This window comes from Pundamilia nyererei, unplaced genomic scaffold (assembly GCF_000239375.1).
Source record: "Pundamilia nyererei isolate P.nyererei 1_Seehausen unplaced genomic scaffold, PunNye1.0 scaffold00335, whole genome shotgun sequence".
Classification (NCBI taxonomy): domain Eukaryota; kingdom Metazoa; phylum Chordata; class Actinopteri; order Cichliformes; family Cichlidae; genus Pundamilia; species Pundamilia nyererei.
This window is the reverse complement of record NW_005187736.1, coordinates 403,692-419,354: the sequence shown is the minus strand read 5'-3', so window position 1 is coordinate 419,354 and position 15,663 is coordinate 403,692. Positions and strand designations below refer to the sequence as shown.

General features: G+C 38.5%; 1 protein-coding gene across 1 annotated transcript in view; it reads left to right on the top strand.

The window, feature by feature from the left end:
* The window catches only part of megf10 (multiple EGF-like-domains 10), a 45,876-nt gene that overhangs the window by 26,341 nt on the left and 3,872 nt on the right, over positions 1 to 15,663 (top strand). Inside the window, exons 10-21 of the mRNA XM_013915634.1 lie at positions 922 to 1,042; positions 1,817 to 1,980; positions 2,375 to 2,477; positions 3,323 to 3,469; positions 4,791 to 4,925; positions 5,087 to 5,215; positions 5,390 to 5,518; positions 9,210 to 9,338; positions 10,658 to 10,786; positions 11,879 to 12,106; positions 15,237 to 15,343; positions 15,453 to 15,576. Coding sequence (XP_013771088.1) covers positions 922 to 1,042; positions 1,817 to 1,980; positions 2,375 to 2,477; positions 3,323 to 3,469; positions 4,791 to 4,925; positions 5,087 to 5,215; positions 5,390 to 5,518; positions 9,210 to 9,338; positions 10,658 to 10,786; positions 11,879 to 12,106; positions 15,237 to 15,343; positions 15,453 to 15,576 — 1,645 coding nt within the window. The remainder of the gene's footprint in view (positions 1 to 921; positions 1,043 to 1,816; positions 1,981 to 2,374; positions 2,478 to 3,322; positions 3,470 to 4,790; positions 4,926 to 5,086; positions 5,216 to 5,389; positions 5,519 to 9,209; positions 9,339 to 10,657; positions 10,787 to 11,878; positions 12,107 to 15,236; positions 15,344 to 15,452; positions 15,577 to 15,663) is intronic.

The following is a 15,663-nucleotide window of genomic DNA, read 5'->3' as shown; positions in this document are numbered from 1 at the left end:
ACCAACAAACAAATGGATAATGTGAGGCTCTGCCCGTACTGTTATTGCATATGTGGCTTTGTAGAAAGATCTAGTGGCAACAGGTTGAAACGTCGACAAAATGTGCAATTCTGTTTTCAGAAAAAAGCTCTTAATTATTTTCCTTTTTCACACACGTACACATGATAGTTTTGTCTGTCTGGACACAACTATTTTGGGACTGTTGAAAATTTTAGAAAATCTAAATATTTGCTTCCTTTCCTAGAGTTGGGTTTCCTACTTACTTGTCTCCTACTCTGTAAGTGAAAGCAAAATGGGTTAGCTTAGCAACGAGTGTAGTCAAAGCTCAGAATTATTCCTCACAACATCAATTCCTTTGAATAATGTAGCTTGTGAGGCTACATTATGTGCTTAAAGAATTGTGTCAAGGCAACCAGTTCTCCAGCCACAGTAGTCGTATCCAAATAGATTCAGTGAGCAATTGTTTGCATTTTGGGTTCTATATAGATGTGGCAATATGATCCTCATCTACACAGAATCCAAAATCTTAAATCTCCTGCTTATAATATTCTAAGAAGCTGATAGGAAATAGTTTGTTTCATTTTTGCATGTATTACACTGCCATGAAAAATAACATCTAAGAAATGTTTGGTTGCCTCTCTTTAAGTGGCTATGCAGCTACACTCAAACATTATAAACAGCCATAATGAAGCTATCCAAAGCTATAAGGCACGCAGAAAAGAAACAAGAGTAAAAGAAGAGTGGCTCAGAAGTCTTTAATGTGCTATGTGACTATGTCAAATACAGTTTGATGAACTGTCCCTTCAGGTCTGTTGATGATCAAACTTTACACAAAAGACAAAAGCAAGCAAAAGTTACCAAAAAATGAAACTGTGTTGTTTTCATCGTCACTGTTAGCATTTTGTCTGTTAATCTTCTCAGGGTCCCATATGTTCAGTGCCATGCCCAGCAGGAACATTTGGTGTGAACTGCTCCTCCAGCTGCAACTGTAAGAACAAAGCTAAGTGTTCCCCCATAGATGGATCCTGTTCCTGTAAGCCAGGTTAGTTACTATTAATATAACCCCTGCATTTGCTACAAGTTACAGCCATTTCTCTATATAGTTCCCCTGGATTGGTTATTAATATCCTTCTGATAAACACTTGATGAGTCAAACGTTTGACTCATCACATCTAAAATATTCACAGGTCCATAGTGCACTGTTGCTGAGATAAAGCAGTATTTGCTATGAATGATAACTGAATATAGGAATCCAAGAATTTAAACTAAAGTCAAAGGATTGCAAAAGTTAAATAAGTATTGTCTAAATTCATGAGCACTGCCTGTAGAAGCCTAGAATGAAAATGCGAGGTCAGAGACTTTGCCTTCACAGTCCAGCAACACCTTTATCTCCTCTGCACACACATTAGAGCCTGCAACACATTTTGTGATGCTCACCTTGCTTCTCTTCACTAACATTTGTTTAACTGATCTTTTTCAATAGTCTCTTTTGTCCTCACAATATAAAAAATAACCTTCATCAATGTCCATAGTTGTGTTTTTATTTCTATGGTACAGTATCATTCTGTGTAGGCTTTCGAGTTTTCTCTCTCCCTCTCTCTTTCAAATCTCGGTCAAATGAAGTAAATATTCTACACTATATTTGAGCACTAGTTCAACTAGTTCAGTTGATCAAATTAATACAAATCTCAGTTCGTGTGTTATATTAATACAGAAATATTTTGATCTTTGTGCTGCACTGAATAAAAATGCTTTCATAAGTTAATCAAAAGTAAGGTTTACATGTGTTCAAATATAAATTACCTTGTCTAATCAGGGTGGCATGGATTAGACTGCTCCATCAACTGTCCCAGTGGCACCTGGGGTTTGGGATGTGGTTCCGCATGCATTTGTGGGAATGGAGGAGCGTGCAACCCATTGGATGGTCACTGTACCTGTGCTCCGGGCTGGAGAGGAGAGAGATGTGAACTCCACTGTCAGGTGAGTTATAGGATTATATGGAAGCTCCCAAAGTTTTTTGAAAAAGAAAATCATTGTTCTATGTTTTATCACTACTTTCAAAAAAGTGGTATCTTATTAAATTTGTAAATAGAATTCAAACAACAAAAATACAAATCATTTGAATTTTATATTTGAATAAATATAGTACAAAGACAAAATCTGATATTGAGAAGTTTGAACGTTTTTGAACTGTTTTTGGACCTCAGCTTTTAATAACACTAAACATCTGTATTTTGAAACGGAGCCAAACCACACCTCAGACCATACACCATATTTTTGATTATCTTGATAACCAAATGCCACATGTCATATGAATGAACATGTTTCTACATTTCTTCATGGATTGCCTTGTTTGTTTGTTTTTTCCCCTTAGGATGGTACCTATGGTCTGGATTGTAAAGAACGCTGTGACTGCAATCATGCTGATGGATGTCACCACGCTACTGGTCACTGCCGCTGTTTGGCTGGATGGACGGGTAATACCTAATTACAATGTGCCATGTGTCATAAACTGGCTGTGAAGCAAGCAGCGTAGGACCCAAATGCAGACTCACAGACAGAACTTTAACAAAAAAAACCAAACACAGCTTTTATTATAGGATATAAAATACTGTCACGGCGAGTGAGATGAGCCGTGTGGAGATGATAAAGCAGGATCCAATCGCAAACACTTGTAAAGGTGTGAAGGTGGTTTATTGAACACAAAGTACAAAATAGAAAAACGGCAAACGGGACTGCAGACTGTCTAAACTGAGAACAACTAAACTACAAGACACGAACCAGAACACGAACATGAAGGAGGATGGGCAGAGGTAAGTGACGATGGATAGCAGGGAGAACACACAGATGAAACACGGTGGATACACAGACGGACCAGCAGCTACTACAACAGAAGACACGACTTAAATTAAGTCTGCATGCTAAGATTGTATTCAAAATGCGGAGGTCTGCATTTAACATAGTTATTGGGCTTTAAAACTGACACTCTGTTGGGTCTTTGCCTTCTTTAGGAAGATCCAGTATTATGGCCTCTGTCCAGGATGGGACCATTGTTTTTTACTGTAAGGCGTAATTAAAAGCTTATGATGCCTTACTCTCCCTTTTTTTCTTCTTTTTGTGATCTTCACCAGGGGGGGTTGGCAGGGGGCTTTGCTGCTGATCCTCAATTAGACCTCTAAAAAATAGCAATGGACTCACTTCTCCTTCAGCATCAATAGATGTTTTGGTTTTTTTCGTTCACATTCAGGATTGCAGTCTTTGATAGTCAAATTAATGTAAGAATGTACTGCAATGATGGAAACACATCTGTGCGTGTGAACAGGTATCCACTGTGACAGCGTGTGTGCAGAGGGCCACTGGGGTCCAAACTGCTCCCTCCCCTGTAACTGTAAGAATGGAGCATCCTGCTCTCCAGATGAAGGAACCTGTGAGTGTGCTCCAGGATACAGAGGCCCAACCTGTCAGAGAAGTAAGTCCTACATCAACACCGCACAATACTGTAAAATCATCACATAGGTTGTGGTGAGCTAAAATGATATATAGGTTTATTTAACCTCACTCTGATTTAATAGTTATTATAGTCATCAATAGTCATGATTAATATCAGTGTTGTTAAAAAAAAAAGTCTGGAACAGAAATAAACCTTGTTTTCACATTTGAAAGAAAAAATGAACATCAAAAGCAAAATGTGATATGATTAACCTGCATCTGATGATTTAAACTAGGGGCTTTAAAATATTTTGACATGGTTCAATTAAAATATTTGTACTTATTATCTTAACTCGTTTAATGTTAAAATATATAACAGGAAGGTCCATAAGTATTTGGACAATGACACAAATGATGACACAAGTATTTTAAGTCAAACACGTAACTACAGATTTTCTGTTTTAATGTAAGGAGTTTAACGAAAGTATTACACTAACTGTTCAGGAATTGCAGCTTTTCATATACATAGTCAGATATTTTTACAGGCTCAAAAGTGATCTGAGCATTTAATGACAAGAAGTCCCATGGCCAAGTGAGGCCTGTTGGCTTATTATTCCATGAGAAGTTGAAAGATGTGGAGCTGAGAGGTGTCAATGCAAATAAAGTCAACATAAGGTGGAAAACCAAATTTTATCAGAAACACCAAAAACTTTAGGAGCGATCAAATGAATTAACTTTAGTTAATAAAAGCTAAAGCGTGAATGTCTGCCAGGCTTCAAAACCTACTCGAGGAGGTAGGGTATCATTGTCAAAGTCTATAATCAAGAAATATCCTCACACAGTTAAATACAGAAGGCAAACAACTGATATACAATCACTTACTTTACTTTACTTTATTGATTTATATAGCACTCTTCACTGGCTATAATCAAGAGTGGGAAGGCTTGGGTACTGTCCCAGAAAGTAGAGTCAACAAAGTCAGAGGACAGCAACTCTTGAGTAAGGTGTGTTTTTTATGCTTGAATGATTAATGTCAAATGATTAAATGGACTAATAGCATCACTCAGCAAATGGTCAGGTGCAAGGCCTGAACTAAAAATGGGTGGAAAAGAAGCCAATCTTCAAAAAAGACATTTAAAAGACCTTCAAAAAGCATGGAGAAGATAACTTCTCTGGCTCCTTTTAACTAAAATATAAATACATTTAAGGTGGCTCAAGAGTTTTGCACAGTACTGTAAAATCCACTAGGATGGTGGACAGAGGAATAAAATTACCACAAAAAATATCCCCTCACTGTCCACAAATATATGATCCAACAATTTTATAAATTGCATGTTGTGTTTGCTCTGTTTTGCTCGCAGTCTGCTCGCCAGGTTATTTTGGTCACCACTGCAGTCAGACCTGTCCACAATGTGTCCATAGTAATGGACCATGTCACCACATCACAGGACAGTGTGAATGTCTGCCAGGCTTCAAGGGAGCACTGTGTAATGAGGGTGAGTGACAGGCCACATACTGTTGCTTCCAAGAAACAAATGCTGGTCACGTAATTCAACTAGTGTAGGTAAAGGGTTAGTGGTCAAGCTTCCTGTTAATGTTAATCTTTGATGTAATATTCTGAGTAAAGTATGACACATGTTAACACATGTCTATACAGTGTGTCCCAGCGGTCGTTTTGGGAAGAAGTGTGCCCAGAGCTGCAGCTGCACAAACAATGGAACCTGTCATCCTATCGATGGCTCCTGTCAGTGTTATCCAGGATGGATTGGCAGTGACTGCTCTCAATGTGGGTTTACTCTGGAAATAATTATATATTGCAATTTATATATGCTTGATAATGTTACCGCCCTGTATTATTCTTGGTTATGAAAAAATTATTGTGCTGTGAAAGGTTCTTTAGAAAAGATTATTTAGCCATCAACTGGTTCTAGCACTAACATTTGATTATCACATTTTGTAGCTTGTCCAACTGGTCACTGGGGACCCAACTGCATCCACACATGTAACTGCCACAACGGAGCATACTGCAGCGCTTATGATGGAGAATGCAAGTGCAGCCCAGGATGGACTGGCCTCTACTGCACACAGCGTCAGTCAAATTGCAAACACACATACACATAAACACACACCCAAGTTATGTCATTTAGTCCAAATTGTAAATGGTTAAGAGAAAGACAAATTTTTGTTCTGCCATTGTCGAGCATTGCCATGCTCAAACTGAAAAAACAAACGATAAGAAACAATCCAAGGGCCCAAACCTTTCTTGGCAGTTTTTACTTTTTATAGTATTTCTATATATTAATTTCACTTTCTTTCTTTTGTTTTTTTACTTTAAGAAAATAGTTTAAGTTTGTAGTGCAGTAAAAATCAGATAAGGGTGGCATGACAGATGTTTAGACAAACTTTATGTAGGAGTAAGTAAAAAGTATTGATTTGTAAATAACTGGACATGGAAAAGTTGTTATACATGTATATAAATATAACTTGTTATATAATATTATACTACAATTTTTCTAACTGACTTGCACCTCATTCTCTTTCTCTTAGCAATACTTTCTTTAAAGATTTAACACATTTTGTTGTCAACTTGAAAGAAAGGTTATGTATAGGATGTGTACTGTAAAAATGAGATCGGAGGTCAAATGGGACAGGATCTTTGATGCAAACTCTAATGTGATATGTCGAATCCCCATATACCAGTATCATTTCCTAAATGTTTCCAATACAAACAAAGGTAGTTCAATAAGGAGAGATAATTTGGAAGAAATGAACATAATTTGTTGCAACAGAAAAATTAATGCATTTGGCAATTAGATACGATGATTCATCATGGCAGAACAGAATCCCAGTGACAACAGGATTTAGGACAGGACCCCTTGGACTTAAGGAGCTTTGATGGTGCTCTGAGTGACTCGGGTGGGGTGGAAATTTGAGGATGCTGGCTGCATGAATGAGAGCATGAGAGGGAGAATGACAGGGCACTGAGATTTAAACCATACAAAGTGGAAGCTAATACGCATAAGCTTCATTAAAATTTTAAGCATAGTTTAAAAGATAAAAGACATTTTAGAATTTTTATGAAACTTGCGTTTATTTGACTTTAAAGAGGAGTGACCTTAATAAGAAGTGGGCTACCGGAACAAGAAGGCAAGGGATGAGAATAAGGAGCTGTTGGAATGCTTCTATGCAAAGAATTCCAGCAAAAGGTGGTTACATGAATAGGATGTGGGACCTATGGCTTCTTTGTCACCCAACTTCTAGATTAAGAGCGAATCAACTAATAGCTCAGTGTTCCAACATCCAGAAGAAGCAACTGCTACAACTAGAGATGAGAGATGAGGTACAACACAAATGCTATGGCAGGACCTCAGGCCATAGGGGAGATATCATCATCTCTCTGAGATTGGGTACCAAACCCGATGAACAACTGGTCCATTGAAGGCTTTGAGTTTGAAAGAAGCTGAGCTGAAAGAGAAGACCATGGCTAAGCTTGAAACCTGGACCCTCCGTGGCCGATTACCAAGCCTTGGCTACCCACTTGGAACGGTATACCAGAGAGATAGTAGCCAGGAGAAAAAGCCAGCTGTTCTCCACTAAATAATTCAATCTGTACTGTCAGTGGCAAAGGAATGATATGAGAAATGCACCACCAAGACTGGAGACGGAGCAATACTGGAATAGCATATGGAAGAAAGATGCTCAGTGGCTGGTGTAGTTAAGAGCAGAACTGAGGGGATTGCACTACATGAACAGTTAAACATTACAGTGGCAGGCATACAAGAAAGATTGTAAAGCATGAAGAGTTTGACAGCCCTGACATGATTCGCACCTACTGGGTAAAACTAACTGGAATCCATGAGTTTCTGACAGCACAATGGAAAAAGCTGCTAAGTGATGAGATGCTGGCTAACTTAAGGCCAGACAGTCCTAATCCCCAGAGGGGAAGAGTCACATCTAAATACGATGGGACTGTTAGAAGCCACTGTCATCAAGACAAGTAAGGTCCTTACTGCGAGGGACCAAGCAGCCAAGGCATAGAGGACACTGGAAAAAATGTCTTCAAAAAGGGTTTTCTTTATTTTAACTCTCAAAAAGACAAAATTCCAAAACATAATTAGCAGGCCCATAAAAGAGGTCAACTAAATATAACTCTACAAAAAGTAATTTCCAGAAACTTAAACAAACAAAGTGGACACAACTTAACCCACAAACTGACCTAATTACAAAGACACATGAGGGTAGCTTTTAAAGTGGTTTGGCCAAACCATTTACACACAGTAGGGGGGGAACAAAAACACACACTAATATTAACTAAGCACAGAATAACATCAGTAAACCTAAAACACCCCTGTTCCTGATAAGCACATGGTTGGTCCTGCTGAGCAGGCATTTTGTTCTCAGAATCCTGAGTCAAGACAGGAAACAGCCACAGCCCCAAACCAGGTCATTCAAAGAAAGAGAAACATAATTAAACAGAAAACATTTTTAGAAAAACCCCACAATGCTATTATGCACGCGCCTCATAATATCAGTGTTAGGTTTAAATAAAATGATTAATGAATTATATTAATGAAGAAAACTGCAAACCAAACTAATAAAGTGAACAAATGGACTTGATTTACCCATGTGTGGCTGATGCCATTACACTTACCATGAATAGGGGCTTTCACCCCAAATCCAGCACCCTGAGTGACCTTAGTGTTAAAGGTCCAAGTCTGATCCTATGAGTATTACCCAGTACACGTGCCCATGAGTACCCTGCTTATCTCTGGGGAAGTATTGTCTCTGAGTAACCTTGCAGGTCAAGGGAAATTTCTCAACCTCACCTGTTAACAGCAGAGTCTATATTCCTCATATATAGGCATATAGTCCATGCTATTGGTAACTGACTGGGTTAAGATGGAAGCACTTTTTCCATTAGTACCTACTCCAATCGACTCGACGCAGCTCGAGGCAATACAGCTCGGCTTGACTCTATTTCTATTACAATCGAGTGCCATCTTATGTGTGTGGTGTCCTTATAGCAACACGGTCAAACGTCCTGTGAGGTCATTTGTATGCAACACAAATGCTACAAAATAGATGGATGTCGAGGCGATGTTTGTACCAGCTGCTGGGTCGGTGGCTTTTTGTCAGACTCCGGAAACATGGTGTTGTTTTTGTCAGAACATTCTCCACGTTGGTGGGTTTCAAAAATTGCGGTTTTGGTTTTTGTGAAGAAGACTCTTTCATGACTCATTGAGTGACACAACTTTCAATTCAGTTTCATTTATGCAGCTCCAAATCACAACAACTGTTGTCTCAAGGCACTTTATATTGTAAGGTAGACCCTATAATAATACATACAGAGAAAAACCCAACAATCATATGATTCCCTCATGACCATAAGACTGACTAGCCAATTGATGTCATGCATTCTGTTGATGTCATACTTTTGGATCGCTTTGGATAGCTAGCTTGTAATAATACTCATCATTCTTGTATTGACATTTGTGTCCCAGTGGCAGGCGGGTCACATGTTGGCCATAACACAAATGACTAGGTAGCATTAGCAATTTATAGCCAACAGAATTTGATTAGAGTGAAAATATAAGATTAGGTGGGCCCCATGTGATTTTTTTTTGGGATTTTAAGGGGGGTGCAGCACTCTTCTCTTTGGGAATGGCTGATCCAGATGATACTGGTATAATCTTGGATAAATTTGTCAAAGGTACTTTTTTTAATTTAAAAAACTGCATATTTTAAAAGTACAGAATATAATGACGATTACTTCTTTGCAGGCTGTCCGTTGGGTTTCTTTGGGAAGGACTGCTCTCAGACTTGTCAATGTAGGAATGGAGCCGACTGTGACCACATTTCTGGACAGTGCACATGTCGAACTGGTTTCATGGGGAAATACTGTGATCAAAGTAGGTTACAAGATATTGCTGCCTGTTTTGTGTTATGGTTGTTTTTTTTTAATCATATTAAGTTTCAGTTTTTCTTTTGTTTTTGTTTTTGTTTTACTTTAATCTTGTCTTATTTTTCAAGTTTTTAAAGAAAAGTTGGACGCTGCACTATCCTGTCCTTTGGTGCCACACTTGTGGCACCTTTAGTCAGTCACCTTTGTATAAATACCTCCTGCCTTATATCCCCCATTTTCCAGACTCTCTTTGTTCAACTCACTTGGCAGGTTTTAATTTTTTCTTTGAGCATTCTGATTATCGATATATCGATATATTGCAAAAAGTATTTGCTTGTTTGCCTTCACGTGCATATGGACTTGAGTGACATCTCATTCTCTCATCCATAGGGTTTAATATGCTGTTGAACCACCTTTTACAGCTCTAATAGCTTCAACTTTTCTGAGAAGGCTTTCTACAAGGTTTAAGGTTAATGGGAATTCTTCCACAAGCGCATTTATGAGACCAGACACTCATACTGGACAAGAAGGTCTAGCTCTGCTTTAATTCATCCCTTTCTGTTCTTTTGGGTTGAGGTCAGGACTCCGTTGTAGAAGATCTTGACTAACCTGCACAGAGCTTGGCCTGGCTCGCAGTCTCTGCTCTAAATTACCCCTTTCTATCAGTTCTAACGAGCTAAGGTCAGGGCTTGCTCACCCATGTCTTTATGGGCCTTACATGTGCACTGGTATGCAGTCATCTTGTAACAGGAAGGGGCAATCCCCAAACTGCTCCCACAGAGTTGGGAGAATGAGATTGTCCAAAATGTCTTAGAGTTTCTTTCGCTGGAGCCAGTCCCAATTCCTAAAAAGCAACCCCACACAATAAATTGCCCATAGGTGTGAATGGTTGTCTGTCTATGTGTTAGCCTCGCGACAGACTGGTGACCTGTCCAGGGTCTACCCTGCCTCTCGCCCTAAGACAGCTGGGATAGGCTCCGGCGACCCCGCGACATTGAAAAAGGATAAACGAATGGATGGATAAATTCAGTTATTTTGATGGGTGGGCAAATATTTTGGCAGTATAGTGTACATTGGACACTAGGTTTTTTTTTTGGATCTTGCCCTTTTGCCTCCCTGCCTTGGTAGATTTTAAGGTCCATGTCTGTTGTTAGTTTTGACAAGCCACAAATGCAGTTCTGCAGCTTCTTTCCTACCATCATTGATGGTCCATTATTTGCAATACTTATACTGATTTAGAACGTGGCTAAAGTCAAACCAATCCTAAATAGCACTACATCCAGGTGAACAGAATTAACCTTTTTCTTTTCTTTTTCTGTTTTCCAGAGTGTCCTCCTGGTTTATATGGTTATGGTTGCCATCAGGTCTGTGACTGTCTAAATAATTCCACTTGTGATCACATGACTGGTTCGTGTTACTGCAATTCAGGTTGGAAGGGAGCTCGATGTGACCAAGGTGAGAATGTACTTCAGTAAAAATGGAATCAAACGTTGTTTAATGACACAAACTACAAACCTAATTCACAAAAACAAAAAAGTTGTGATGCTGTGTAAAATGTAAATATAAACAGGATGCAACCATGTGCAAATCAGTAATGAGCTTACCACTCAAAGACTTAGATGGAGTTTTACTTTTTCTGAAGTCCTTAACATTAGCCTTGTCTGTCCTAATAGGAATAGGCCATATTGATGTGCTATCCTAGACCTAAAAACAAAATGAAGACTTTGGAGTGGCCTAGTCAAGGTCCTGACCTGAATCCAACTGAGATGCTATAACATGACCTTAAAAAGATGGTTCAAGGTCAAACACCCTCCAATGTGGCTTAATTACAACAATTCTGCAAAGATGAGTGAGTCAAAATTCCTCCACAGCACTATAACGATAAGGCTCATTTTCATTTATCGCAAATGCCTGATTGCAGTTTTTGCTGCTAAGGGTGCCGCAAGCAGCTATTAGGTTTAGGAGGCAATCACTTTTTCACACAGGGCCATGTAGCTTTGGATTTTTTCCCCCTTAATAATAAAAATCTTCATTTAGAAACTGCATTTTGCATTTACTTGTGTTATCTTTGTTTAATATTTATATTTTATCCCAAACATTTAAGTGTTCAAACATACAAAAAAAATAGGAAATCAGGAAGAGGGCAAACACTTTTTCACTCATCAATAATTCAGTAGTTTTTTTTTTTCAGCTAGATTTCAATTTGTTTGTGTAAATAGTGAATCTTCAGTTAGTCAAATAGTTAGTCAAATAGTTCCACAGGGTTCTGTGCTGGAACCAATTCTGTTTATATTATACATGTTTTGCTTAGGCAATATTATTAAAAAAATACTGCACATATTTTCATTGCAAATTATTGCTTTCTGTTTTACTTTACATTTTACACAGCATCCCACCTTCTCTGGGATTGAGGTTATAGAGGTTTAATTTAATCAAATTTACTGATTTCTCTAATCACTCTCCATTAGAAAAACTAACTCATTTAAACTTAACAGACTCAAAAACATCTAACTCTTATTCTACATTCCCTCCCCCTCCTGTGTGCAGCTGGTGTGATTGTGGTGGGCAGCCTCAACACTTTGACTAGTGCAGCGATGCATGTAGACTCTTACCAGATTGGAGCCATTGCAGGAATCATTATCCTTGTGCTGCTTGTGCTCTTCCTTCTGCTCCTCTTCATTATCTTCAGGAAAAAGCAGAAGGGCAAAGAGCCCACCATGCCATCTGTGACTTACACTCCTGCTGTGAGTGTTGCTGCTGATTACAATATAACAGGTACATTTACATATTTACTTGTTTTAAACTGCAACTAGGTCTCATTGTGCTGTACCAGCATTATTTCTTCTAATATTTATACTGTTTTCCTTGTTTGTTTTATTGATTTTAAATGTTTAACCTCACTACAAATTTACAGTTCTAAACCTTATATTGCTAAGCTTATATTGTTAAATACCAGAGATGTAAAATTCCTTTCATAGCAAGGGAAGGAACACTGGTTATGCGAAGCTAAAATAGCAGGAGTTGACTTTCCTCGTGGTCTTAATCATTTTGGGAAGGTTTTTCTTGCTACATGGTAAAGGAATTACATTTTCACAATGCACTCTAACTCTTCATCATCACACATGTTGGACATGGTGACAAGCAATAACATTTTAGCTGTTAAAAATATAAATGAGGTTTGTTTGTTTTGTTTTGTTTTGTTTTTTTATCACTGAAGAGTTGAAGCACCTCGTACATCTCAGGGTTATGAGATAACCCCGACATCAGAACTATATTCCAATGAGAGCCTTCCAGAGGCAATTGCTTCTCCTTTCCTAAACCCTGTACTTTAATGCAGGATTTTGGCTTATCGGGGTGTAACTTCAAGGTTAACCTTGGGGTTTCTGTACTATGAAGATGGGTCACTTCTTCAAGGGGTAATTTAGGTTGTAATTTATACTGTGAAGCTAAACTGCTGCAGTGCAGGTTAGATTTGCGACACATATTAGATTAGGTATAAAATCACTGCCTACTGACCAGTTAATTCCCCACAAAACAGCACCACCATTCCTGAAAGATCCCTAGACCTCTGCAGGTAGAGAAAGAGACCTAAAAAATGTTAGTATCATCTTAATGTTTCAGTTTAAAATAGGATGTGTGCCAAGTTTTCATTTACAACATATTTTTTGGCCTTTTCAGTTTTGTTTGATAGACACAGTGAAGACAGGACAGGAAAGCAGGAGCAGAGAGAGACAAGGGGGAAGACATGCGACAAAGGGCCAGACTTGAACCCGGGCCGGCCGTTCTCAGCTGTATAGCATGTGGTCGCCCGCTCAGCGCACTGAGCTAAACCAACACCCTCTTTCACAGCATAATTTAAACACATTGGAGATTCTCTGCCGGGGGAATGCCTTTTATATGTGCAGATTATTAAGAAGATACAAATATAAATAATAATGAAGCCAAAAACCAAATAGAGAATATTTATCAATAAACAAGAAATCAAAGTCCAAGAGTTAAGAACCCTGGGGTAAAACCAAGGACTGCGACATGATTTACTTTGCTCCTCAATTAGACAGCTAACAGGTCGAAGTTAAGTAAGCTGTCTAAGTGAGCTACATGTTCACTGAGTACTTCAAAAGAGTCTTTCCACTCCTTCCTTTCCGGAGTCCAAGTCATTCCGCTGAGTTTAAGCCACTGACCCACTGGCCCAACAGTGTCCTGAAAACTTGTTTTTACTGGCATGATCATCTCCAGTGACACTCTCCCTCCTCCCACACACACAGACAAAACTGTTTCAATTACCTCTGTTTTTGAATCTGCTGTAACTGTTACAGTTGATTAGAGTCAGTGTTCTTCTTTTCTTCAAACTTTCTGTCTACAATGTGGGCTATAAGCACAAGCAACCTGTAATTATCATTACTGGTGATTTTGGTTGAGATCTCTTGTGCTATCACTTAAGCCTTGGTTATACTTTATCCACAAGTATGAGGTGGATATCCATGGCCCTGTATTTTTCCCGGATAGTAGACTTTAAAATATGATCACAATCAAAATGTTTAATTAATCCCAGAAGAAATTATGTAATAAGTAAGAGACAAAGAAAAGTATGGAGAACGAAAAACAGGAGCAACTGAAACCGGCTTGCATGCCAGCTTACGCATGCGCATTCACTTGTGTACAACAGGAATCTCTCCAGCTGTCTGTATCTGTGTCCACAGAGTATTATCAAGGCTTAACTATCTCCATGGTGGCAAAGTGGGAGATATGATTGAAGTTCTGCCATTATTCTACTCAGACACTAATTTTTCCAGTTGGTACCAATGACATCATGGATGAACAGTCCCTCCACTCCATGGCTAACCAGAGTTTTTGGCAGTAGCAGTCCTGGAGTCTGAAGAAGAACATGTGTTTTTCTGTCTCTACCCCTATACTTTTAAAAGCTCTGAACATTTCCTTAGGGTCTGCATGAATTGCTAAAAAAAAAAATTGGTAGAATGTGTAGTATTGTTATAGTATTTCATTCCTCCTTGAACTTTAACTGGAAAAATTATTTTTGATATTCATCAAAAGTCAAAACTATTTACACACCAGATTTAAAAGAAGCCATTCACAGGTCTTGGTCCTGAAGTTCTCTTTCTACCCACAGCACTACAATCCACATTCATTCATTTACTCTATACACTTTAAATACTTTATTACTTATATAAATGTTTTCTAAACTATATCCATTTAGTTTAATATCATGCACATACGCAGCTCAAGAATATTTCAAGTAAAGTTGATGCACCTGAACATAATCCAGTTTTTCATCGCTAAAGGTCTTCAGTACTTTTTAAATTAACCTCCTAGGACCGGGCGTCCACATATGTGGACATCACATTTTGGGTCGTATAGACCAAAATAATAAAGTCTGCTCTACAAGGGCCTGATGTCCACTTACGAGGACATTATACTGCCACTATTCTATTGAAATTTAAAACAAATGTTCTCATATGTGAATCACAGTTTTCTCAGAAGCAAAAAAAAATTATTTGAAAAAATCAAGTAATTCTTTGTTCTTACATTCATCAGGTCCCAATCAGCCCAAATAGCAGAGAGAAATTAAAAATGCATGCTATGAAAGAGTTCGGGTCTTAGGAGGTTAAATTTACTGCGATTATGAAAAAAATTAATTTGTCTTCTTGATTCTTGTGGAAATGAAGCTTTCACATTTTTTAATGTGAGATGTATTCTATGAATAAGTGTGAATGCATGGTAAATGCAAATAAACAACTGACGATGGGACAGATGTCTCCTACATTTGAGTGAAGAAGCTTAACCAAAGACATGACTGTTTTATAGACTGCCCCAGACAGCAATGACATGAAGAAATTATATATATACATGACATACTTTGTATCTAACAGCTCCTGTAACTTTTCAGGTGGTTATCCAGCAACATGTGAGCCCCATCTAAGCAATTATTTCTCCAACCCTAGTTACCATACTCTGACCCAGTGCATCAGCCCCCAGCGTGGTCCAAATGGAAAGGTAGAGATTTAAATCCTCTAAGACAGAGGGACAAGGAGATTGCAGAGTACAATTTCTGTTGACTGTCTGTAAACGAACATACTAAGAGCTATTTTTGTGCCATTTTTAGGCAAAGAACAACCAGGTTTTTGTAAACGTTAAAAATATGGATCAGAGAAAATGTGCTCTTCTTGCTGATCATACTGGCACACTACATGCAGAGTGGAAACACGGGGACTGCTTAAATCAACTGGGTGAGTTGTGGACTGCAAATATTATAATCAGCTGTCGTGTGTGTGTGTGTGTGTGTGTGTGTGTGTGTGTGTGTGTGTGTGTGTGTG